Genomic DNA, 27,111 nt, shown 5'->3' on the forward strand with positions numbered 1-27,111 from the left:
ATCCATCAACATGGCTCTATGAAGGCTTGTTTTTTGCGGGATGAGTTGTATTTCTCAATGGTAGCATTTAATGTACTATATAGTGTACTGAAAAACTTTTAAAAAATTGTAAGTAGAGAGAAATGGAAATTTTTTTTCGTTGTGTCTTTATTCTGTGGGTCAGTACGATTACTACGATACCAAACTTATATCGATTTTTGTTTTGTTTTTGCTGTAGTTCTTTTATTTTTTTTCAAAGACATTCAATTTTTTAAAATTATTTTCTGCCATCATCTTGCGTGTGCAATAACTTTTTATTTCTCCGTCGACATAGTTGTAAGAGGACTCATTTTTTGTGGCACGACCTGTAGTTTCCCTTGGTATCATAAAATGGTACATAAAACTTTTTTATCGCTTCTTATTGCATTTTTTCTCAGAGAAAGAGTGACCAAAAAAAGCACATTTCTGGTCTCTTTTTTTTTTTCTCGGACAACGTTCATCGTGTGGGGTAAATAATGCATTACTTTGATAGATCGGACTTTTACAGACATAGCGATACCAAATATGTATTTTTGTTTTATAATTTAAATTTCTTTATTGTAAATATGGCAAATTTTTTTTTTTTTTACTTTTATTGTTTTTTTTTCAACAATTAGTAAAACTTTATTGTTCTGATTTTTACTTTTCTTTTTTTTTAGTTTCTAGAGGGGACTACAACTAGTGATATCTTGATCGCTCCTGCAGAATGATGTAAGGCAATAGCATTACATCATACTGCAATCGGACAGGCAGTCCATCAAGCCACCCCATGAGGATGGCTTGATAGGCATTCTGCAATGACAGCCCTGGGGCCTTTCAGAAGGCCCCTGGCTTCCATGACACCCTCACGGCTTCCCACAATCTCTTCGCAGGGGGCCATATGGGATCCCTGAACATCGTTCAGGAGATTTAAATGCCGCTGTCAGAACTGACAGCGTTATTTAAAGGGTGAATGGCTTTGCTCAACCGTGCGGCTGGGTGTACAGCCGGCGCCCGCGCTGTATGAAGGGAGGTCACCCCATGATCTCCCTTCATACATACCCTGTCTCCACAGGACGTAAATGTATGCCCGGTAGTGGGAAGGGGTTAAAAAAGTGATAGGGCCACTAAGCTAGTGTTAATTATTTATTTAGTGTTAATTATTTCACATCTGCATTTGAGGTTCCGTTTTCCTGCTCTGTTATGGGAGCGGGAAAGGGGAATCCCCTGGCCGAATGGACCCGTCCTGTAATGAAGCTGGGCGGACCCCATTGACTACAATGGGGTTCATTTGGTTTTTGCTCAGCAGTCCAGCAGCGCTGTGTCTTCTGCTACTTGGTGCCGATCTCCGACGGAACCTCCGACTCTCCTTAACCCTTTCCAATCCACTGTCTGACGTCTAAAGACATTCTGATTGAAGGCTGTACAGCGCCGATGTCGGAAGACGTCTGGCAGGGTATTCTTACTGTAGATTACTGGCCGCTCTGTTGTCGGGGGCCTCTCCAGCATGTTCCATACCGCAGTACTGGCAATAGTCAGCAGATGGCGCCATTGTATAATGGCAGAAAGAGAAAACCCCCTAGGAAACCCTATGTCCAAAATTGGATTGCAAAGGGTTAACATTCTATGCCTTATTGGGCTTTATTATACTTTATATTAATATGGATAAAACAACGTACTTTTTGGTCCATTTCAGTCGTGTCTTATTCCTTGTATAAGGCTCCATGTATTGTGATATGAAGCCATAAAGGTCTTCGTATTTACTAATGTCTGTTTCATAAACAGCTAGAGAAGGAACTGAGCTATGAGAAGCTGAAAGCCTGGACCAGTGCGGACGTGATGGGCAAGACTCAAGTGGAGGTTGACTTTCCGCGCATCCGTCTTGAGGAGCAGTACGACCTGAAGACATACCTCACTGAGATGGGCCTCGCTGATCTGTTCAATGCCGATAAAGCAGATCTCACGGGGATATCAAAGAAAGGCAACCTGTTTGTGTCCAAGATATTTCACAAAGCGTTTGTGGAGATTAACGAAGAAGGAACGGAGGCGGCTGCCGCTACTGCTGGCATCGTGACCGCCAGAATCCGGCCTATCGTAGAGAGATTCCACGCAGACCATCCTTTTCTGTTCTTCATAAAACATAATGAGACAGATATCATACTTTTTCTTGGAAAATTTTGCAAGCCATAGACTATGGCAAGATGATCATGAATGCAAAATGCCGAGCTTGCAAACTCGATAAAGCGTTAATATTTCGGGGCCAATATACAATAATTCATTATAAGGATTACATATGTAGCAATCGTTAACATGACTGATACATCATGGTGACTCGATATACAGCATTGTAAAGAACATCCAAACAGTCCGACTCTTTGAAAGGATCTTCTTCATTTGACTGAATCACATAGATAAAGGGTTTTTAAAAAAAGGCGCGCACCATGACTAATACCAACGTGAGCTCTACTCATAGCGTGGTCCTTTCTTCTTTCTCAACCTTTTCCAATCCAGTGTTGGCCCTCAACCAACGTTGGATCTATGCAGGGAAATCTTAGGGTCGACACTTGTTTCTAACAGTATATCTATGCTACAGTATACAGGACAGCTCTCTGATGTCGGAGGCTCTTCTGCATATGTATGTTACAGTATACAGGATATGGAGTGCATATATATGCAGAACAGCCTCCAACATTGGAGAGCTGTCCTGCATACTGCAGCATATATATGCAGTACAGCCTCTAACATCAGAGCACTGTCCTGCATACTGCAGCATATATATGCAGAACAGCCTTTAACATTGGAGAGCTGTCCTATATACTGCAGCATATATATGCAGAACAGCCTTTAACATTGGAGAGCTGTCCTGCATACTGCAGCATATATATGCAAAATAGCCTTCAACATCAGGTAGCTGTCCTGCATACTGCAGTATATATATGCAGAACAGCCTTTAGAGCTGTCCTGCATACTGTAGGATATACAGAACAGCCCTCAACATTGGAGAGCAGTCCTGCATGCGGCAGCATACATATGCAGAACAGCCTCCAACATCGGAGAGCTGTCCTGCATACGACAGCATACATGTGTCAGCTATGCTGGGAAATCTTAAGGTTGGATGAGGGCCAACACTGGATTGGAAATTGTTAATTTTCAAAACAATTGCTAATAAATTCATCCTGAAATTCATTCTTATTAGTTTCTGTTGAATAATCCCAAGGAATCCACAACGCACTCTACCACCCAAGAGCTGCTGCAGTGCGGGTGGCCGGGAAATGGGATTAGAAAGGGTTAAACCTTTTATCCATGTAATTCAGCCAGATAAAAAGGATCCTTTTATGGAGACTAAAAGTCCTTTTAAATGGAACAATTATGGTTCAAACGAGCAAAAGGGAACAATAATCTTTCCGTCTGAACGCAGCCAATGAATGAACGAGAATAGTTCGCCCTTCATTTTATGCCGGCATAAAAACCATCGTTGGCTCGTTCACTTGTCATTCGGTTTAAACAGCGATCATTCAATCCTTCTCATTCACTAACACAGCGAATGTGAAATACTGAATGATACTGAACAATGCTCCTTTGAATGAGCCAAAGATATATCTGCCGGCAGGGAATGAGCCAGCGGTGATGTCACTCCCTCGTTCAAACGAGAATCGGCTTGTCTAAAAGGACCCTGACTGTTTGGATTTTGTATATTTGTACAACTGAGTGACTCGCATTAGTCGGCGACCTTGGGAGCTCCTGCTGGTCCCTGATTCCAGTGATGGCTCACTTACTTGCTTCTGTATAGTAGTATTCATAAAACCGTCCTCTACAAGCTGCGGTCTGCACTGCGGATGTACTGCGTGTGCAGTGTGATACCCAATAATCATGAACTGTTGCTCTCCCCCCTACCCACCGCTGATTGACAAATTCCATCCTTAGGCTGGGTTCACATGGGGCGGAAATCCTCCGCAACGGGACCGCATGGAAATTCAGTGAGATTTCCGCAGCTGAAGTCCCATGGGTTTTGAAAGCATTTTATTCCGCTGTGGCCCTCTCTCCCCATAGAGAGGAGAGAGACCGCCGCGGCTTTGAATTCCGTGCGGCATGTCACTTTCAGTGTAGCTTGGCTGCAACTGACTGTCCGCAGCGTGTGGATGATTGTGCGAATCTCGTCCACTTTGCTGCTTAGTCTCGAGTTTAGGATTACCAGCAGAATTCCTGCAATTCTGCCCCGTGTGAACCGAGCCTTGGAGCTCATGTCCACGGGCGGGTTTAAATTCAGGATCTGTGTGGGGCACCCGCGTGGATGATTCGGAGTTCAAGCTGCCCTTAGACAATCATGGACGCCTGCAGCTTAACCCTTTACAATCCACTGTCTGATGTCTGAAGACATTATGATTTAAGGCTGTACAGCTCTGATGTTTGAAGACGTCCGTCGGGGTTCTCTTACTGTATATTGGCAGCCTCTCTGCTGTCGGAGCCTATCCAACGTGTCACCTCATGCAGTACTGGCTTTAGCCAGCAGATAGCGCTGTTGTATAACGGCAAAAAAGAGTAAGCCCCCTAGGAAAACCAGAATACAAATTGGATTGGAAAGGGTTAATTAAAGAATGCGGGTTTGTTTTCCAGACCGGATGGTTCGGAAAACAAATCACAGCATGCTCCATTTTGCCACGGATCCCGCAGGGATGGCTTCCATTGAAGCCAATGAGAGCTATCCAATCTGCAGCCCACCCGGAACTGTCACTCCGGGTGGGTGTGCTGCGGGTCCCGCAGGAAAGCAGGAGATTTAAAAAAAAATATCTCCACTGTGCATGTGCGGGCGGCGTGTGACCGGCGGGCCTGCCCACATGCCGGTGCGCCCACCCACATGCACGGAGGAGATGATGGACGACCTGCATGCATCCGGATTGGTAAGTAATGTCCTCATGCGGCTAGCAGGGTGGGATCCCTCGGCAGGGCTCCCGCCCATGAAGCCTGACCAGCCTGTGGACATCAGACCTTAGACTAGTTTCACGCGGCCATGAAAATCACACGAGATTTGTGCTCTGCGAGATCTTGCACGAATATGAACCTCATTCTCTTGAATGGGGTCATATAATATACATGAGTGAATTATCTCCGCACATCGCAGTGCGGGAAAAAATTGTGGCAAGTCCTATCTTTGGGTGTTCCCTCCGAGCATCACCTATTATTTTCAAAGGGGCCAGAAACCACATTGCACGGCGTGCGATATACTCATGGGTGCGACGAGAGGTTCAGCCGTGCCCGAGGATCACAACTGTACTGGCACAAAACCATCTCACATGCGCTGGGACATTGCACAATATAGGGCTCCGCTTCATGGCCCGACATCGCGCTCAGAAATGAAACTAGCCTTAGGGTCAGCCCGTCGCTCATAGGTACGGGGCTGCAGCTTGTCTGAGCGGGGGTTATGAAAACTACTGCATGGAATCAGGTACAGAAATGAAGCCCCTGCTGGAATTAGGGCTCCGCCACGACTTCATTGTGTCCTCGGATTGGGCAGCATGTCCACCACGCTATACTGAAGGCTCCATTTAGGTGTTCTGTGATTCCACTAACATTCTAGGGCTCTCCACAGAGCTGACTGCTGGCCGTGTGCTTGTATCACCCATCTGGGCGTTATGGTTTAGCTCTAGCCCTGCATAGGCAATGCGCATGCGCTGCTGGCCCCATGCAACTCCGCATCCGCCTGCAGTGGACGCAGCATACGAAACCTGTTGCTTTTGTTATAGACTGGACTGGCATCACTTTATATTATATCGGGAAGGCGGGCGTCTATATTATAATGTGCCGCTTCTAACCTTTTATTGTTTTTTTAGGGAAAAATGCTGTAAATCTAAATCTTATGGGCTTTTTCAAATAAAAAGAAAGCAAGCGAGAATCTCCTGCGTCCTCATCTAGTGTTCACCTGCTGGACAGACTCATCACACCGAAAATCAGGTTGATTTGTAACATTTACACACTGTCAGCTGATTGCAAAAAAACACAACCAGAACAATTTAAAGGGATTCCTGAGCTTTGCCGTGGAGCTGAGCTTTGTGGTGGCCGCACTCTGCACACACGCAGCACATTGACCTCACACAAGCCTCCTACAAGTTTCCCCCGACCTTCTACACTTCCTGACCCAACACATAACACGGGCACATCCAGGGCAGACGAGAGCCGTCACTGCAGTACTCGCACATGCGCAGTCTGACTCTTCCGCACTAGCGGCACACAGGCCATGACGTCACCCTCCCGTCCTGGCGCTTCCTAGGGTGCTAGGGAGGGTGAGCACGTGACCGCTCCCTGCTGCTCTACTAGTCACCACGCGGGGCGCTGCGCTCACTAGTCCTGTCCCTGAGGCAGCGCCACACCCGTCCGTTCCAGCTCCGATATAGCCGCAGGTGAGTCCTGTGCAAGAGACAGCGGGTATATATATATATATATATATATATATATGTGTCTGCAGTTGTCAGGGTGCTGCTCGGTGCGCCCCGCGCTAGTCCTTCCTCGGCAGCACTCAGTAGTTGTGGTGCCGTATACCGGTGCCGGCTGTGTTCTCCCCGCCGCCGGGTAGTTGTGTGGAGTTCCATTCAGGCTATCCAGTCGTCTGTAGCTGCAGCTCAGCCGTGTGACACACCGTGCATGTACCTACCTGACGTCTGCCGCCCGTATATCACCTGTTCCCATGCATGTACCTACCTGACGTCTGCCGCACGTGTATCACCTGCTCCCATGCATGTACCTACCTGACGTCTGCCGCCCGTATATCACCTGTTCCGCTGCGTGTACCTACCTGACGCCCGTATATAACCTGCTCCCCTGTGTGTACCTACCTGACCCCCGCCTGCACGTATATCACCTGTTCCTGTGTATTTGTGCGTGCGAATATATGGCGTATTAACGTATGCAAAAAAAATTGCGCTAATCTTCATTTTTGTGCATAAATGTGCAGTGAATATTGAGATTTCCTGCATATTTTGCACAGATTTGCGCGCCCGTTCATCACCGCACGGCGGGACAAGCCGATTTATTTATTTTATGCCGCAGCACATTGTGTGAATGAGCCCATTGAAATCATTAAGTACACTAGCAAAAACTAAGCCCCTCTTGCACGGCGGCCCTCGGCCATGGGGGTGTCAGTCAGCTGGCGTTCCTTGTAGCGCACCGCATCTGGCAGCGTGCGACCAATGGCGTGTTCACACGATGGTATTATGTGGCTGATATGCGGTGATCTCACGTCGGCGGAGGCTTATTTATTTTTTTCACGCAACATTCGACTGTATGAAATAAATCCCCCGACTGACTGTTTGACGCATATTACGCACCGCCGTCAGTCATGGACGAGAACGGGCGCGCGAATATACAGCCGATACGTAGGACACCTCCATGTTCACGGCTCTTCTGCGCTATACACACCCGCGGGCCCTTCTGCGTGTCGTTTTGCGCGCACAAAAACCTGCAAACTGCCCAGCCAGTCGCCGTCTTCAGTCATGTACATACGCACCTAGATGGAGGGGGCGCCGCCATGTGGGCATTCTCTTCTAAGGCCCCATGCCAACGTCTGAGTCGGATTCCACCTGCAAAATATCGCAGCGGAATCGGATCCAGCGCCCCCCCAGAGCCCCTATACTCGTCTGTCCCGATCTGCCTCGAGTGTCTCGCCCGGGGCGCAGTGCAGGGCATCATGCGCTGGGCTATGACTCAGATTCTCGCTATACTTCCGCTGTGCCCACTGCATGGAATGGAAGCCGTCCGTGTGGTTTTCCGCACGGAATAGAAATGCTGCACTTCTTCCCAGTGAGCAGAAAATAGTTGATTTCCTCTCGTGGGCAGGGGAGAGAATCTGTTAACATAGCATGTCTACGGGCGGACATCGCTGCGGAATTCTCAGTGGGCGTCTGGCCGCTAATTCCACAGCGATGGTCCCTCCGTCCATGGGCATTAGCCGTTATCCTGAGCTGCCCTTAAAGGGGTTGTCCCGCGAAAACAAGTGGGGGTATACACTTCTGTATGGCCATATTAATGCACTTTGTAATATACATCGTGCATTAATTATGAGCCATACAGAAGTTATTCACTTACCTGCTCCGTTGCTAGCGTCCTCGTCTCCATGGTGCCGTCTAATTTTCAGCGTCTAATCGCCCGATTAGACGCGCTTGCGCAGTCCGGTCTTCTCCCTTCTGAATGGGGCCGCTCGTGCCAGAGAGCAGCTCCTCGTAGCTCCGCCCCGTCACGTGTGCCGATTCCAGCCAATCAGGAGGCTGGAATCGGCAATGGACCGCACAGAAGACCTGTGGTCCACCGAGGGTGAAGATCCCGGCGGCTATCTTCGCAAGGTAAGTAAGAAGTCACCGGAGTGCGGGGATTCAGGTAAGTACTATCCGTTTTTTTTTTTTTAAACCCCTGCATCGGGTTTGTCTCGCGCCGAACGGGGGGGGGGGGGGGCTATTGAAAAAAAAAAAACGTTTCGGCGCGGGACAACCCCTTTAAAACTGCAACTGCTGAAAAGGGTTAAATTCCTTAACCCTTTCATTCCCTGGCTGCCCTCAGAGTTCTGTGCGATCACCGTACAGCACGCAGTAACTTCTTCACACCTCGCCCCAGGCTCCAGCTTCCATGAAGAAGCTTATCACTCGGGGTGCAGCCAGTGGGGGACGGGACTAAGGAATTTAACCCTTTCCAGCAGCTGCAGTTTTAGGGGCATGGCCGGGCAGGATAAGAAGAGGGTCAGACGGCACTATACATGGATGGGGACACCCAGGGGGTCCTACTGCTACGTTGGGCTACAGAGGCGGGCGCTGTTACTGGTGCTGTATTTATAAACTGGTTATGGGTGGAAGGGCGCCATTGGGCTGGCTACACACGGCAAAAAGCATACAATGGCCAGTAGCCACTCAGCTTTGCCGGTACCTTGTGTGGCGGTGGTTTGTCCGGCTGCATTGTGTGGTTTTACCTGGAGGCCTTAAGCACACGGGCGGATCAGATTCCACGTGTGGGAGCCTGCAGTGGATCCGCCCCTGTGCCCGGCCGGCATCCGCACGTTCTTGTGCTCTCTTCTTCTTTCCTGTGCTGTGGATGCTCCGTGCGGCTCGCCTTATGGATACGCGCCGTACAGATTTGGTTTGAAACTCCTGCTTTTCCACGGCATTTGCAGACGGGCCGCGGGTCAGATGGCTTTCGTTGACTTGAATGGAAGCCATCCATGCGGAATCCGCACAGATTTTTTTTTTTTCTTCACCTGCAAGCGGAAACGACTCGTGTACATGAGGACTCGCTGTTGGGTTGGATGATATGGGTGGTATTTGCTGCCGAATCTGGAGGCGGTCGCCCGCTCTGGATTCCACAATTCAAATCCCTCCGTGTGCTGCTGCCTAAGGCTAATTTTACACAGGCGAGCGTGATATTGGGCCGTGGAACTCAGCCTGATATCGCACTCAGGAACGTGTTTTTTGTTTTTTTTTAGTTTTTTTTTTGCCCTGGTGGATGCGAGTTCTTAATGCAAAATCGCCTCACATCACTTCAGTAAAGTAGCGATCGCATCGCACTCCCCTGTACCTCACACACCGTGGGATGTTTCTGCCGACTCCATTGAAAACAATGGACGAGGCATTCCAAGGGAACGCCCAAACACAGGACATGCAGTGACTTTTTTCAATTTTTTTTTTTCCCCACAATGCGGAAAAAAAGTCGTTCTTGGTTATGACCCCATTCAAAAGAATGGGGGTCATGTCCGTACAGCTCGTAACGCACAAATCTCGCATGATTTTCTCAACTGTCTGAAAGCGGCCTAAGGCCACATCCACACAACCATGAATCTCACTTGAGTTTTGCGCATTGTAGCAAAAAAGTAGCATAAAGTTATGCGACTATGAACTCCATTCTCTTGAACAGTCGTACACATGAGGGAGTTATTTTCTTACTGATGCTGTGAGGTTAAAAAAAAATCGCTGTATGTCCCATTTTATTTTCGTGTCCCTCAGAACGCATCGCCCATTGTTTACAATGGGACAGGTAAACGCATCGCATACCGTGTGATGTGCATGCCAGTGCAATGGGATGTTTATCCATTGAAAACAATGGGAAATGCATTTCGACCCTGTGATGCTTATGACAGAAGTGCAACTCCCCAGAGGGGTGACCCTGGGCACCTGGCTAACCCGAAGAGCTGGGAGGGATAATTGCGGACTGGTCACAGCAGCACTTACCAGGCTCTGGTCCCGAAGGGATGACATGCAGCCAAAGACAGAGTAGGATCGCCGCCCAGCTTCGACACTCCTATTATAGGGAATGCCAATAAACAGGATGGGGGTGGGAGTAGTAGTACAGATCATTCGTGATGCCACCGTTCCCACACACCGGTATGCTACGCGGCGGAGAAACGTTGAGGCCTGGTATAACTTTTACTGAATGAATAAAACTTTTACAACAGGTATTCATGGCAAGGCAGGTACAATTCATTTTCAATGTAAGCAGGCTAGAGCTCAGAGGTAGGGATGAATATGGCCCTACAGTCCAAGGTTATCTGTCATGCACCGCTCCTAGACTGGGAGCACTCCGAAGGAGAAAGGGTAGGGGTCACTCCGCAGACTCTGGCAGACAATTATTGACAGGAAGGCTTAAACGATAAAACACCGCGCACGGCAGGCGCATGGGTGTGTCACAATTAAGTACCTCTGTGCAGTGATCCCAACTTTATGCGGCCGCACAGGAAAAGCCTGTGGTATGAACTGGTACTTGTTTGAAACTTTTTGTAGGGGTCTCTGATGGTGGGACTCACTCCTTTACATCCACCATCCAAACGCTACGGCAAATCGCTCCTCCTCCTCCATCTTCACCTACATGGAAGCTGAAGGTGCTTCCCTGTGGCTCTGTGTTAGCACTTTGTTGGGTCCCTGAACAAGTTGGCACTCACAGATTGAAGATAGAACTTTTCTCCCGCTCTCAAGCACTCCTATGTATACCTTCACACATGCCACATGATATCAGACTGATACATCTACATGCAGGCAATGATTACTGTTAACCTCTCAAGCGCCGCAGCTGTGCAACACACACTGGATATGACAAGACAGCTTTGCACAGTGCATCCACATAGGACAAACGTATGACATTTATAGAGGGGACCAGGATGGTGTTCTGGGCCACTACACAAGTGCCGGAGGATCACAACGTCCGAGCTGTGAGCCGAGCCGTTTTTGCATGAAATGCACATATTGACAAGTGTGATATCAGTCTGGGTTTCTCGGCCCGTTTGTAGGTGGCCTTAGGGTGTAGTTACACCCACGCTTTTTCCCACATGATTTCTGTGCGTTGCGAGATGCACAGGAAAATAACCTGTTTGTAATTGCTGCATTTACATGTGTGATTTATGTCCCGCAGCGCTGTGAGAAGTGCAGCGTGTCCCATTTTTGGGTGATTGTGTTGAAGAATCGCCTATTCCCTATGGGAGCAGAAAAATATTGCAACGCGCTCACAAAACCTATTTGATTGCAAAAAAAAATTTGCGTGTTCGCAGGTTTCCTTGACTAATATTGCGCCCTTAGATTACATGCGCACGAACTAGTAAAAAGTTGCGTGTACACTCCGATGTGCAGGACACCGTACAGTGACGTGCTATTTTTGACAAGAATAGAAAGTGCTGCAATTCTTCTTTTTTCTTACTCTGATTTTGGGCGGACTGAAAATCGGACAGAATTTTTACACAGGGTGCCGTGTAACCGAAGGCCAACTCTGCATGGAGCGCCCTTTTTTTCACTACCAGACCTGTGAGCCTGCCGTGTATAACAGCAGCCACAAGGCGTTCCTTCTGGAATAACCCTGGAGTGTGACATAGAGGGATATGTAGCATCAGCATCGTCTACCGTCGCTGTGCTAAAACACTTATCTTCTGGGTGCGGCAGTACTGACCTTTCACCAGAATACAAGCTGACAAATGGCTTAAGGTCCTATGAGGTTATACCTCGTTTATGTAAAGCTTAGGCCGCCTGCAGACGAGCGGAAATCCCGCCGCGGGATTTCCGCCGCTGAAAGTCTGCATAGGAGTGCATTACAATACGCACTCCTATGCAGACGGCCGCGGTTTGGCCGCGCGAAATCTCGCGCGGCAAACAAACCGCGGCATGTTCTAATTTTCTGCGGGGCACGCACTCACCTGGCCGCCGGCTCCGGTCTGCGCATGCGCCGGCTGCGCGGCAGCCAGCACATCAAAGAGCCGGGGCCGCCAGGCGCGGGTGAGTACGCGCTCGTCCCTGCAGGCTCTGGGGTCGGATCGCGCGGCGAGATTTCTCGCTGCCGGATCCGACCCGCTCGTCTGCAGGCGGCCTAATTCTAAGTGAATGTTTATCTTTTTTGTTATAGTATTTCCTGTTTTTAATAAAATTAAACTGGTTTTCCAGGGAGAATATTATTGATGATGGGTCATCAGTAGTTGATCCTCTGAGGTCTGTCGCTCTGGATCCTGACCGATCGACTGACAGCGCCGCAATAACACATAGGTCAAAGCAGAAGCAGCGAAACTCTCCGCGCCGACCTCTGTGTAGTGGCCGGTGCTTGTAACTGCATGCGCCGCTGTCATTGAAATTGACACAAGCCGTGCCTGCAGTTACAAGCGCCCGCCACTACATGGAGGTTGGCGCAGAGGCTTTGGCGCCGACCTCTGTGTAATTTCAGTGCTGTCAGCCGGAGCACAATCAGCTGGTCGAGCGGCGGACCCCAGCCGATCAACTATTGATGACCTATCCTGATGATACATCATCAATAGTATTCTCCCAGGAAAACCCCTTTAATGACTAAATTAAGCCATTTCTGCACTGCATACTACAAGTATCTTTCAGAAGCACTTAATATAAAGGCCCCTTTACACGGAACGATAATCATTCAAAGAAGTAAACACGAGCAACAATTGAATGCTGAATGACAAATCATTCACTTCTCGTTCATCATTCAGCATAAAGATCCTCGTTGGTTCGTTCACTAATCGTCCCGTTAACGGGCGCTCGTTCAGTCGATCTCACTTATACAGCGAATGTAAACGACTGAGCGAATTCTCGTGTGAATGGGCCAGTGATGTATCTGCTGTATAAACAGGCGGCCAGAGAGAACTCTGATGTCATTCGCTCGTTGAGACGAGAAATCGGCAGGTCTAAATGGACCCAAAGACCACTCCACAGCAAGGACCATGGAAAGCTGGGATCATATTTGTCTAGGGCCGCTCTCGCACTCCCGGTTTTTACTACGTATCATGGAAAAAGTTTTGGCACGGTGTTAGCCAGTAATGTGTGATTGTCAGCCCAACGACGGGCGATATCCCGGAAGCTTGCTGTAACATCAGATATTTTTGTTAGCCATTAACCCCTTCCCACTCCAGGGCGTACATTTACGTCCTGGAGCGTCGAGGTATGTATGCAAAGAGGTCGCGGCTATTAACCCTTTAAATGCCGCTGTCATTTCTGACAGGCATTTAAATCCCCCGAACATCCCATAAGGCCCCAGGGCTTCCTTGGAGACTGCCTATCAAGCCATCCCCGTCGGGGTGGCTTGATAGACTGCCTGTCAGAAAGCAGTATGACGAAATGATATAGCATTACGTCATACTGCAGGAGCGATCAAAGCATCGCATATTGTAGTCCTCCAGGGGGACTTAAAAGAAAAGTGAAAATAATCAATAAAGTGTTTTTAATTGTAAAAAAAAAAAGTCATAAGTTTAAATCACGCCCATTTTGCCATATCTGTAATTAAAAAGTCTAAATCATAAAATAAAAATACATATTTGGTATCGCTGCGTCCGTAAAAGTCGAATCTATCAAAGTAGCCTATTATATACCCTGCACGGTGAACGCCGTCCGAGAAAAAAATAAACGCCAGAAATGCACTTTTTCAGATACCCTGTCTCCCAGAAAAAACACAATAAAAAGCGATCGAAAAGTTGTATATATTCCTAATTGGTACTATCGGAAACTACAGGACATCCCGCAAAAAATGAGCCCTCGCTGAACAACGTCAACGGAAAAATAAGTTATTGCGCGCAGAAGATGACCGCAGAACATAATTTTAAAAAAATTAAATGTCTTGAAAAGAGTAGTATAGTAAAAAAAAACTATACAAGTTGGGTATCATAGCAATCATACTGACCCATAGAGTAAAGTTATCATATAGTTTTTGTTACAGTTTGTGCGCTGTAGAAACAAAACGCACTTAAAGATGGCGGAATTTCATTTGTTTGTTTTTTTTCATTTTACTTCACTTAAAATTTTTTTTACGTTTTTCAGTACAGTATATGGCACATTAAATAGCACGATTGAAAACTATAACTCATCCCGCAAAAAACAAGCCCTCATACAGCGACGTCGATGGATAAATAAAGGAGTTATGACTTTTTTTAAAGGGGGAGGAAAAAACGAAAATAGGGGAAAAAAGGGCCGCCTCATTAAGGGGTTAAAAGGTCTCCTATACTCAAGATTACCTGGTTTCTCTTACTGAGAACAATCACACTTTACTGTGTATCACATGCGAAATACCCGGTAACTTAACTTTACATCACCAGCAATGTATCTTCTCACACAGCGTGCGAAATGCATGCAAAACGGGGAAAAAAAGCAACATGCTCTATCTTGATGTGCATGACCCGCCAACATGGCATATGTGGATTTGTCAGTATGCAGTGTACTGTGCGTTCACCACGTGTGAGATGCGTGCGTGATATGTGCAGGTGAAAGCTGCCTAAGCCATTACCTTGATCGCTATTAACCCTTTCCAATCCAATTTTGGATTCAGGGTTTCCTAAAAGGCTTTCTCTTTTTGCTGTTATACAACGGCCCCATCTGCTGGCTAAAGCCAGTGTGTGCGCACCAGAGAGGCTCGGACAGCGGAGTGGCTGGCAATAGACGGTAAGAATACCCTGTCGGACGTCTTCTGACATTGGAGCTGTACAAGCTTCAATCTGAATGTAGGAAGGCATCATTGGAATAAAAATAAAGTCTGGTAAACAAAAAAAACCAAAAACTAAAAAGCAATACAAGTGTAACATATTTTAGTAGTAAAAATGTAACCATATTACCAACTGTTGGGCAGCTGCAGAGTAACCGCTGCATGAGAGAGCGGTGCTGTTGGCCTCCTCATAGATACGGGGAAGTCCAAACTCCTATTAGCAGATCTGAGAGAAAGCAGTACTATCAAGCCAGTAAATGTGTTTTGGGGGGGGGGGGGGGGGGGGGTTGGTGCCGAAGAGATCCCAATCTGATAACATTCAAGCTTCTTTTAATGAAGTAGTCACCCTTAAAGTCAGCAACAGACTATGCTCCAGGAGACCCTTGAAGGGGTTGACCGGGTGTAAGACTAGTTTTGAAAGTTTGAGAGCGCGCACACTGCGCTTTGAAAAGTCAGATTTTTATGCGACACATGAACGTCAGCAGGTGACGTCATGGGAACCAAGGTGCGGGTGAGTACAAAAAACACATCCCTTGGCTCCCTGTCACCTCCCTTAAAATCAGGATAACTTAGTTTTTGGTGCTGTGGGGGAAGTGCCAGATTCCCTCTAAGTGGGTAATGACAGCAAACAAGTTCTGCTACTGGAGATGGACCTGGTTCTCACACCGCCCACTCTTCCCATCATCCCCCACACAATGGGACTATAGAGTGCTGAGGTCCAACAGTATATCGCCATTACCAGAATGTTGTGGGACAGTGATGGGCCGCCGATAATGAGTCTATCACCATTACTAGAATGTTGTGGGACCGTTACGGGCTGCCAATAATGAGTCAGCGGAGCTGTATCCCGACGGGCGCTGCCTGGATAGCCCCTTTTTAATGATGGTATCATTGAGTCTTTGTAGCAAAGTTTGCTCAAAATAACCCCCAGAATAACCCTTTCGGTGGCTTCAAACCTTTACCCATTTTTGCACTGTAATGTATGTTTTGACATCCGTAGAGATGGGACAGTAGTTTACATTGTAAAGTCTGTAAGTTTGGATGTCTTCACATCTTCAAAACTATAGAGCTTTAGATGTAGGAAATGGCCAGAGATTCCGGGTAACTGAACCCTCTGAGGACTTCTGAAGAGACTTGAGATCTGAGACATTCTGCAGCCATTGTCTGGTAAGTTGATGATTTAAGGTACCTTTAGGCCTCCTTCCCACGAACGGATTTCCGCCGCGTAATTCGCGGCGAAAATCCGCTGCGTTGCACGCAGCTATTAGGTTCTATTGAACCTAATAGCTCCATGCTCACGATGCGTAATTCCACCGCGGAATTACGCACCGCGATTTCTCCCGTCCTCACCCGCAGCATGCTCTATTTTCTGCGGGTGAGGACGGGCTGTACGCACTGACGGCTTCCATTGCAGTCAATGGAAGCCGTCCATTCACGCTATCTCCCGCTGTAACCAGCGGGAGATAGCGTGAAAAAACGCTTTCCCGCCCACCGCCGAGCGTCATATGACGCCAAATGACGCGGTCCGGCCGCGTCACGTGACACGGCTGGTGACGCGAGAGCGGTGGGCGGTGACGAGCGGTGACGAGCGGTGACGCGGCGGTGGTGGGCGGGGAAGCGATTTCACGCTATCTCCCGCAGGTAAGTATAGGGGCTCTGGGGGGCGCCGTGACGGGCTTCACAGCGGAATATTACGCTGCGGAGCCCGTCACGCTCGTGGGAAGGAGGCTTTATACAGGACGACTGTCTGGTACATAAGCGCCTGACCGCCCTCCCACGGAGTACCGCCCAACTATTGCTCCTGTGTAAGTGAATGGAGGGGGCTGGGATTGTTCCGGACCGCCTTCATTCACAGTAAACATCGATCCGCTCCTGTTTACATGGACCAACAGTCACTTGGTTTATAGAACTGCTGAAAACCAAGCAAATCTAACAAGTGAGCGGTTTTTCACCGTTGCCCTGTTGGCGGCTGCGTGTACATGGAACAATGAATAGCCGTGTAAAGGTACCTTTTAGTCTCACTGACTCTACTTTTAATTTGTCAGAAGACAAATTTTGGGTGTACTTCCTCTTTAAAATTCCACCTGAACAACAAGACTACATAGTTTATTTTGGTTTGTGTCCCAAGGAAAGTTAATTAGTCCAATCTCTAAGCAAACAACATATTGGCTGATATGCCAGAAACTAAACAAATCACTCTATTCTTTACCTGCAAGTGGCTTGCACTGGAAAACTGTGCCTAAATGCATACCTGCTGGCGGTGATGCTGAACCTGGTTTCTGGATTTCTCAGCTTGGAAGTGGCTTCTACATCTGTTTAGTGGGAAATAAAATGTATCTTCTGCAATGTTATAATAAAAATATTAGATAAGCAGGCCAATCACAGACCAGGGGAAGAGCTAAAAGGTCATAAGCTGTAGTGCAAAACCTCAATATGTGGCCCCCTTACCCCGCAATGTATCTGGACAAGTCGCGCCAATTGCCTTCATAATGTTTGGCTACACCACTTTCTGAATACCGCTCAGCCAACTCATAAATCCCACCTCCACAACACGATGGCTATGATTAGTTTTCATTCACTGCATTGATTGATTGGTTGAGCAGTGCACGAAGAACCAATCACAACCCTTGTGTTGTGGAGGCGGGGCTTATGATTTGGCTGAGTGGCGTTTGTCCCTGCATCTCTGGTGGCGATAGCGATATCTGCTGCGGAGTGAGGAAAAACCACCACCAGAGATGCAGAGATGAACGCCGCTCAGCCAATTCAAAAGTCTCACCTCCACAATGGGATGGCTGTTGATTTGGTTCATCGAGCGCTGCATTGATTGGCTGAGCAGCGCTCTAAGAACCAATCACAGCCATTGTATTGTTTCATCAAGCACTGCATTGATTGGTTTTCTCGCGCTGCCAGCCAATCGGAGCAATCGCTTCCTGGAGGCGGGATTTATGAATCCTGGAATTAGGGAGTGATCTTCTGTCAACGGCCGAGGACTGCAAGCAAGCGCACCAGAGACTAGTGGGAGGACTCGGACCACCGCTGCTAAGTAATGTATTGTTTGTGGGGGTTGTAATTCAACTAGGGCTTATTTTCTGGGAAACATGGAAGTGACACCTTTGTGCTCCACGGAGTAATTTGTGCCCACACACACTATTGCCATTATTCGCTCAACAAAATATTGCACTTTTGTGTCCCTGAAACGAATTTTAATAATAATAATACCCTCTTAGTGCCACATGGAGATGGTGTCCATTTTGTCTCCCACAAAATAATAGTGCCCCCTTTGTGCCACTTCCTCCACAATCTGCCCTCTTCCTACATGTAAGCCTTATGTCCACTGGGCAAATAAGAATTAAATCCGCAGCGTTTTTCCCACATGCGGATCCGTGCTCATAGGAATGCATTGACCACCCACAGGTAGATAAATACCCGCGGATGGTAATTAAAAAATTTCTGGAGCATGAAAAAAATGGACATGCTCCATTTTAGTGCGGATCACGTGTGCGGAGCTCATGGAGCACATAGCTCAATTGATCTCCCGCATGACAAATGACAATTACAGTGCATCCGCAGCCCAAATCCCCGTTACAAATCCACAGCGGATCTGATTTTCCCCGTGGACATGAGGCCTTAGACACTTAACACTGAGTAGTTTCCTTCTAGGCGCCGTGCCGTGTCTGTGTGTCTGTTTGTGTGTGTGTGTGTGTGTGTGTGTGTGTCTGCGTGTCTGTTTGTGTGTGTGTCTGTCATCGGTCGTCCTTTCTTGTCTGCACTCTTTTCTCCTACCAGTAGAGCCAGCAAGATGGGAGGATTGATATTTTCACATGCGATATTTAACCAGTTGCGCTGTAGTCAGATACCGCAAGTGAGAAGAGCGTTGGTCGGAGAGATAAACATCGCAGCATGTCCCATTTTGGGGCGATTCTTAGAGAATCGCTTGCTATTTCCTATGGGAGCCTGAAAAACAACTATCTTACTCGGATGCCATGCAGTTTATTTATTTTTTACCATTTTATCCATTGGAAGTGCTTTGTTTTTTTGTTTTTCCCCCACCCACATTAAAATCGTACGTGATGCCTTTTTCTCACAATACATTGCAATTGCTGTTGATAAACGCTGGTTTAAGAACTCGATATCTGTTCCTTGGACCAATATTGCACTCGCCTACGTGAAAGTGCCCTAACGGTGCATGAAGAAAGTGTTGCTGGCATAGGGGCCTGGCATTATGTACAATGCAACATCCAGGAACACAAGATGTAAAGGGGGTGCGGTTTGTTATGTAGTAGTAGTAATAATATAAATGTGTTTCTTATATCAGCGTGTGTGTGTGTATATGTATATGTATGTATGTATGTATGTATGTGTGTATATATATATATATATATATATATATATATATATATATATATATATATCTCCACCTTCATAGAAAATAGCAAGCAGTGAAATGGTTATCTGGTTCAATACTGTACACTGTGTGTGTGTTGCATTCTTGTGCGGTATCTCCAACACACTCCTACACACAGTTCCCAGGACTTAGCACTGTCTACAGAGGTTTCTTATGAGAAAGATCTGCGATGCCCACCGCTTATCAGGGGGGGCTGCTACTTATCTCCTCCCTTGTATTCCTTGGTCCAGGTTGGAATATTAATAAAGTCTATGCTACTTGGGTATATTGGAATTGCGTGTTCACATAGCAACATACACCTGGGGGGTAAACATATGTTAATCATCAGCGCCATTACACACTAGGTCAATCATGAGTTGCCATGATGATGGGGGGGGGAGGCATGTAATTGGTGCGTCATATTCAGTATAACTGTATTGTACGTCCTGTCAATAAAGTAGGAAGGGTAGAAGGGTATGGGGGCTGACGGATAGCATCCATGAGTTCAAATACATATATTTATGCATGAAGCTTCTCATTATAACCAATCTGGAGCAGATCAGTGAAATCTTCTGGAATATGATTTATCCCCATAACCGTTGCCTTGGCCTATAGAGACTATTGACTTTTTTCTGTGTTGATCAGCCTCCTATCAGCTAAGGGCTCACGCCCACGAGCTGTGCGGCTTTCCACTGCGGGAGTACTGCGATTCAAAACGAGTGCCAGCAAGTGATCATGTTTTTCTGCACGGATTTCCACGGTCTCCATTCCTTGATATCAATGGAGCCCTATCGCTGCAGAAATCCGTATTAAAATAGAACATGCCACAATTTTTTTTCCTGCTTTGAAAATTAGCGGTAGAAATCCGCATGTGTGTGTTGGCAGGCAGAAAGCTTTTAGCTTCAATAGAACCTTGCCACTGCTGAATTCACATGCGGATTTTTGACGTGGGAAACGCGGTGCAAATCCGTTCGTGGGCAGTCACCCTTAGAGTCTTTTTACTGTTCGTTTTAATTTTTTTATTCCGTCTCTGCTATACGTCACAAAACATTCTAGAATACAGAAGGCCAATAGGTACGTTCAGCATGTACCTTCAGTGCGTTCCTGGTACATATGCCCAAAGGGCGCGCTACGTATCTTCCAGATGAGTAAAAATACCCCTCCCAACACTTTTGAGGCTTGTGTTTAGCCAAGGAGGAGAAGGCTATTTGCAATAACAATACATAGGCATGAGTGGCGCTTCAGAACAACATTACTGGAACTCCTAACAGTTCCTTCGTGTCTAAATACAGAATGGAAGGAACTCTAAAGCTCCCGTGCAGCCGGACCTTGTCTGGGCTGTCCCCACCCCATTCAGTGAACTCTTCCTACTTGCTCGCTGTGCGGCTCTATACATGGCACAACCTCAAACCTGCTCTGAATACAGTGGGACGTATTTAGTAAAACCGCAGCATGTTCTGCCTTGGCGTTTATTATGTGTGCATACATGCCAGGATACTGCATCGCTATTAGCGGCACTCAGCAAATACGTGTGTCATTGCATACTTGTGCGCGGCACGCCCCGGATTACAGCCGTCTGAGCCCAGCCTTAGACTAGACAGTCTTAACCCACCATCTCCTGCTTACAGTTTGATCAAACTCTGTTTGATCTATGGGAAAAGAGCATTACTGTTGTGAATGAACCAGGTCACTCCACTTCATACAGCTTTGGCATCGGTTCTATCTACGCTGATGACCTATCACAGGACTATTGACCGGCAATGAGGATAGGTCATCAATAGTATTTCCCTGGAAAACCCGTTAAAGGCTAAAATTGGTTATCTCACCAAGGAGTTAAAAATCTGCGGCGCTCAATGTCTTGAGCACCGCGGTACAACGCTCCTGTTGCCTTTTATGGGGCTTCTCAGACCTGCACTGTCTGTTCTCTTTTAGTGTTTTCACGTTTAACACATCATAATGATGGGTGCGTTAAAAAGCCCTATCCAACACCGTGACATGGGTTCAAAAACATTGCTTGAAATTGCTGTAAAATGCAGTGGCTCCAAGCATTGTTTAACTGACCGCATGTGTGAGAGGGGCCTAAGGCGACTAAGTTCTGCACCAAATATATTTGAGACCGTAATTTAACCCATTTAGGACCAAGCACTGTAAATATACGGTGCTTGGTACCAGGCTTAAAGCCCAGCCGTATGTAAAATTTACGGCATGGATTAAAGCCTGCTTCTTTAATCAATCAGAAGCAGGACGGGTTGTCAGCTGTTAAGCCCCATTTACACTGACAGATGATCGCTCAAACCGTAGTTTGAGTGACGGTTTTGAGCGATCATCTTTGCATACTTTATAGTAGCAAGCAGAGCGGGAGACAGCCGCGCTGCTAATAGAAGAAAACAGCTGCTTTGCATAAGCAAACAGCTGTATTGTTCTCCATCTGACTGCCAGTGTCCCTGCTGTGAATTCACAGCCAAAAAACTAGCAGAAAGAAACTTATCAGCAGAGCCTGCTGTGATAACAGCCAGCTCTGCTGATAAGAGCTGATCAGCGATCCAGATTTGTGCACGAAAACTACAAAATGTCCCTGCATTTAGACAGAACGAGAATCACTGAAAAGACATGATTTTTTTTTTTTTTTTTTTTAGTGAATATCGTTGTGTCTAAAAGGGCCTTAAAGGGGTTGTCTCAAAATTTTACATTACCCCATTCCCCCTGTCACCCCCCTGGCATAAAATAGCAATTTAAAGCGGTTTTTAAGCCGCTTGCTACTCACCGATCCGACGAAATATGGAGTTATAAAAATCTTCTCCCTAAGATGGCCGCCGATCCTTTCCCAGGGATGCACTGCGGTTTTCTCCCATGGTGCACCATGGGCTCTGTGCGTTCCATTGCCGATTCCAGCCTCCTGATTGGCTGGAATCGGCAAACGTGACGGGGCGGAGCTACGCGATGATGCGTAGAAGGGGGCGGAGCCAGAATGCCGCTCGTGCCGGGACCGACCAGAAGCAGAAGACCGCACAGCGCAAGCGCGTTTAAAAACACCAGAAGACATCAGAATTAGACGGATCCATGGCGACGGGGACGCCAGCACCGGAGGGGGTAAGTGAATAACTTCTGTATGGCTCATATTTAATGCACGATGTATATTACAAAGTGCATTAATATGGCCATACAGAAGTGCATAACCCCACTTGCTGCCGCGAGACAACCCCTTTTAAGTCACAGCTGATAATTCGGAGGTCATGTGACTTGCGGGATTTCCTGGGACAGCAGAGCTGGGGGGGTCCTAGCAGGTCCTGATCAGCTATACCAGTGACTATTGTTACTACAGGGGTTGATTTCCCCTGTAACTGGGGCTCCTATGGATGCGGCTTCTATGGATGCCCCAACTACAGTGGGAAAGTATCAAATAAAAAAAAAAAAATGTGAGTGTTCCCCAGAGGTCTTACATTACGTCATGGGGAACATAGATAGTAAAAAAACATAATTACATACAAAAGTAATACAAAATTACAGAATAAAACAATAAAATATATATATGAAAGAAAATAACCCGAAGCTGATGCCAACCAAAACCGTCGCTATATACGCCCTGTAATCCAAAACCATACATATTATATATCAAAACGTCCGGAAAAAAATGAGGAACCCATTCCCATACTTCAGCGTAAATATACTAAACTGAAATAAAAAATAACCGGGTCAGTTGATGGTGTCTGTGAGCTTGACAAAGGCCCTGAGGGGCTGAAACGTTGCATGTACTTTTATCTGTTGGAGCAATAAAGGAGCATTCCCTGGATGCATGTTTAAAGAATAACCCGGTCTGCTGCTCCTCTCTTCACCTTCTTACAGGGATTAAGGCCTCTGGAGTCGAGCCCTGTCCTTGGAGCTTTGCATATTTGGCTGGGCCCATGGCTGGATTCCGCTGCGGATTCCCGCACCCAGAATGCTTAAGGCCCAATGTCCACGGGCAAATCTGATTTGCGGAATCGCCGCGCAAGAGATCCGCAAGTCAAGCCGCTCATAGAGAAGCATGGGCGTCCACAAATGGATTAAAGCATGTGGATTGGTTTTGCGGACCTTTTTGCCTGGAAAACAAATCGCGGCATGCTCCGTTTTTGTGCAGTTCCCACATGGATGGCTTCATCCAATCCGCGGCACACCTGCAGCTGATACTGTGGATGTGCCACCAGAAAGCAGGAGATTTAATTTATAACAAAACAAAAAAAAGCTACTGCGCATGTCTGACAGCAAGCCGTGAAGTACATTGAACCCAGAAGTTGAGAGGTCCACATATTGCCACAGCCAGAATAATACAGGTATGCAGGACCCACTGGCTGCGGGCATGTTGGATTCTGTACGGAGTTCCCCGCACGAAATCCGACCCACCCATGGACATTGGGCTATAGGGTAAAGGCCCATTTAGACACAACGATTACCCCTCAGAATTCGCTCAAAAGCCATCTTTTAGGCGATAATCGCTTTCTCTAAACGTGCGGCCATCGTGCGCTATTCGTTTATCGCTGACTTTAAGCCAGCATGAAAATCAGACCGCACGCTGAATTCTCCACGGGTAGCACTGATGGTGTTCTTTCAGTAGCTGATCCCACTGGAGAACAATGGAGCTGAATGCAGATAACAGAACTCCAGCTGCTCTCTGCATTCAGCAAAAGGCTTTGTTTGCACGCTAAGAAGACAATAAGTAGCTACTTGGTAGTTTATGCAAAATGATCACTCAAAACTGACATTCAAGTTATCTTTTGAATATCTTTTGAGCAATCATCTTTCCGTGTAAATGGGCCTTTAGAGGAGGTATAGTGCCATTTACAGAATATCTTTACTGGGAGAAATACAATCAGTTACATGTGACCTGTACTGATAAGAAACAACTGGCTGATATTTGCAGGCTTTCATTTATTCATGGCAAGTGTACGGACAGAATGATAAGCTGTGCGTTGTGGGTTATAGCAGAAGCTTTTTCAGGCTAGAGTTATACGCTTCGGTGAATCTCGGCACAACTGAGTTTACAGCTCCAGCCGGAGAGGGCACTCACGGTAATGCATGTAGATCCTCTGCACTGGTACCCTTAGGCTGCCTGTCCACGGGCGTATTTTTATTGCGTTCCCCGCGGCAATAATCTGGCCGCAGGTAACGCAGTGAACACTTTCATAGCGCACCCCCCGTCCATGAGCAGAGAATCTGTCAGATAGGCTCGGTGCAGAGAACCATCAGCTGGCTCCTGCTACCCCGTGGCGCAGATCCGCCGCGGGATATCACTACGCCCGTGGACAGGCAGCCCAAGGCGACATTTACACACAGCGAATCTGCAGAAAAAAACCTGCTACACTTCTGGTGCGTTCTAGGCACCAAAGGCCTCATTCACATGAGCATAAGCATATTTCGGTCCAAAAACCACCTCCTCCCTGCATTTTTCAGGCCGCCTTATGATTTTCGTCTGTGCGTATTTTCATGCGCAAATCGCAAGAAAGCAATTTTTTTTTTTTGCGGAAATAGGAAGTGAATACGCATATATCGTGCATCTTCACTGTATATGCAGTCCCATTCATTTCAAAGTGCGTAATATGCAGCAGACATGAGGCGTGCTACATTGCTTTTATACATCATGTGCACATGAAAATGCGCATATGTAAATAACTATTGAAATCAAAGGGTTTTATTCACTGCATATTACAAATTTTAAAAATATATGCAGCATATTTACACCCATGTGAATGTGGCCAAAATCCAAATGTAACACGTTTTGATGCAGATTTCGCCTCGTTTGATGATGTGACATCCGCACTGAACATCCACAGCGTAATTAAACATACTATGGGGCTCCCCCGCCCCTCTTCATTGACTTAATTCAGTACTGAATGGCTACTGTTTACACTGAACGATCAGCAATCAGGATTTTATGCAGCATAAATGATGGACAATGAGCTGATCGTTCAGTGTAAATAGCGGCCGTTCAGTATTGAACAGCCGCTATGATAAGTCAATGAAGAGGAGCGGGGGAGAGCGAGGAGAGAAATCTCCTACAACCACCCTGCTGCAAGCCAGCGACACTAGCTCCCATCCAGCAGCACAGGACCTTCTATTTTATGTAGATTAATTCTGTATGTAAACTGTAATTACAGGCGGTCATACATGTAACATATAATGCTGCTGAATAGTAAGGGAAATGGGAACAATCAGAGTCTTCGAGGACGAGCCGCTCCTTGGTTTATTCCGCTTTATGCATTGATCAACCAAATGCCTCACAATGCCTGGTCCTGGTCGTTGGACTATATTTAGTGAATAGATGACTGCTATTCTTTACGATCGGAGACCCTGGGATCACCATTTTTTTTTTATTTTATGAAACTGGAAGAGGAGCATAAACTCCATAGCCAAGGTTTGAGAGTTTGGTCCTAGGGGTTATTTCATGTTGGACCCGACTCCAGACGGCAAATGGCAGAATGAATTTACAGACTTCTCTTCTGTGTTACTATGACTTTAAGAAATATATTCCTGTTCCTCCTCTGGTGAATAGCAGCCATGCCACACGCTGGGCATGTCCGCTGGACCGATCCCTGAAGCATGTAGGGAAGTCAATCACTTGCAAATCTCTCTGCGGAGGAACACGATTGTGCAGAACAAACAGGAGCCTATATCCTAGCCCGCAGCTAGACCTCTTCTAGGACAAATGCCCGGCTTATGTTTTCTGAAAACTCCTTTCCTATGGATTCCTGTGAGATGGAACTTAAAGGGGTTGTCCCGAGGCAAAACTTCAAAATTTTCAATTAGCCCATTCCCCCTGTCACCCCCCGGCATAAAGCAGCCCTTTAAAGCGGTTATAAACCGCTTTCTACTTACTGTTTAGAAGAAATAATAACTTATAAAGTGCTTCATCTAACATGGCGCCTGTGATGTCCCAGGGTGCGTTCCACGGTGCACCGCGCTTCCAGGAGGCTTTCATGCGCGCTCCCGAGACGCCGGTCACGTGAGCAGGTGACTGACGTCATCGGTGGAGGCATGCACTTGTAATGAATGAAACGCCGATCCAGCCACCCCATTGGCTGGTCGGCAGAACGCATCACAGCGGGAGGTGGAGTCTGCCAGAGAATACAGCAAACAGCTGTTTCTCCCTTCTCTTGACCACACAGACGAGCTGTATCGCGCGGGCACGCTGGAGCGGCTCGTTCACAGCGGGGAGAGTACAGACTGCGCAAGCGCGTCTAAAACAGACTGCTGAGGAAGAAATTAGACGGTACCATGGTGAAGGGGACGCAGAGACAGCGCGAGGACGGAGACAAGTGAGTGAATAACTTCTGTATGGCTCATATTTAATACACGATGTATATTACAAAGTGCATTAATATGGCCATACAGAAGTGCTTAACCCCACTTGCTTTCTCGGGACAACCCCTTTAAGGCTCTGTTAGACGAAACTATTGTTCCAACGAGTGAAAATGAATGAATGGTAATCGTTCAGACTAAGCGCAGCGAATGGCAAACAATCATCCATTCTTTATTCATCGCTCAGTTTATGCAGCAAGAAAATCATCGTTGGCTCGTTCGCTAATTGTTCAGGTTAAACAGCGCTCGTTCAATTGCTCTTAGGCACTTACACAGAGGATATGAAACGCTGAACGAGCCAACTGTGTATCTGCCTGTATAAACTAGCAGCACGAGAGAACTAGCTAACGTGTATGTCATCCACGCGTTCAAATGATAAATTGACTTGTCTAAAAGAGCCCTTAGTTTTGAAACTGTCCACAAAGGAAGGTGCTGGAGCAGAATCATAGGCTCTAGTCCAGGGGTGTCCAACTCCTTTT

The 27,111-nt window shown here is 47.0% G+C and overlaps 2 protein-coding genes across 3 annotated transcripts in view; both read left to right on the forward strand.

The window, feature by feature from the left end:
• LOC136579013 (leukocyte elastase inhibitor-like) overlaps positions 1–5,887 on the forward strand; it is a 29,961-nt gene extending 24,074 nt beyond the window's left edge. Inside the window, exon 8 of the mRNA XM_066579257.1 lies at positions 1,783–5,887. Within this exon, the coding sequence (XP_066435354.1) occupies positions 1,783–2,187 (405 nt within the window). The 3' untranslated portion in view covers positions 2,188–5,887. The remainder of the gene's footprint in view (positions 1–1,782) is intronic.
• A 352-nt stretch (positions 5,888–6,239) lies between these two features.
• Positions 6,240–27,111, forward strand: part of LOC136579015 (serpin B6-like) — a 50,279-nt gene continuing 29,407 nt past the window's right edge. For both annotated transcript variants that reach the window (XM_066579260.1, XM_066579258.1), the window contains exon 1: positions 6,240–6,392. The gene's annotated coding sequence lies outside the window, so the exon portion shown is untranslated. The remainder of the gene's footprint in view (positions 6,393–27,111) is intronic.

This window comes from Eleutherodactylus coqui, chromosome 9 (assembly GCF_035609145.1).
Source record: "Eleutherodactylus coqui strain aEleCoq1 chromosome 9, aEleCoq1.hap1, whole genome shotgun sequence".
Taxonomy (NCBI): Eukaryota; Metazoa; Chordata; class Amphibia; order Anura; family Eleutherodactylidae; genus Eleutherodactylus; species Eleutherodactylus coqui.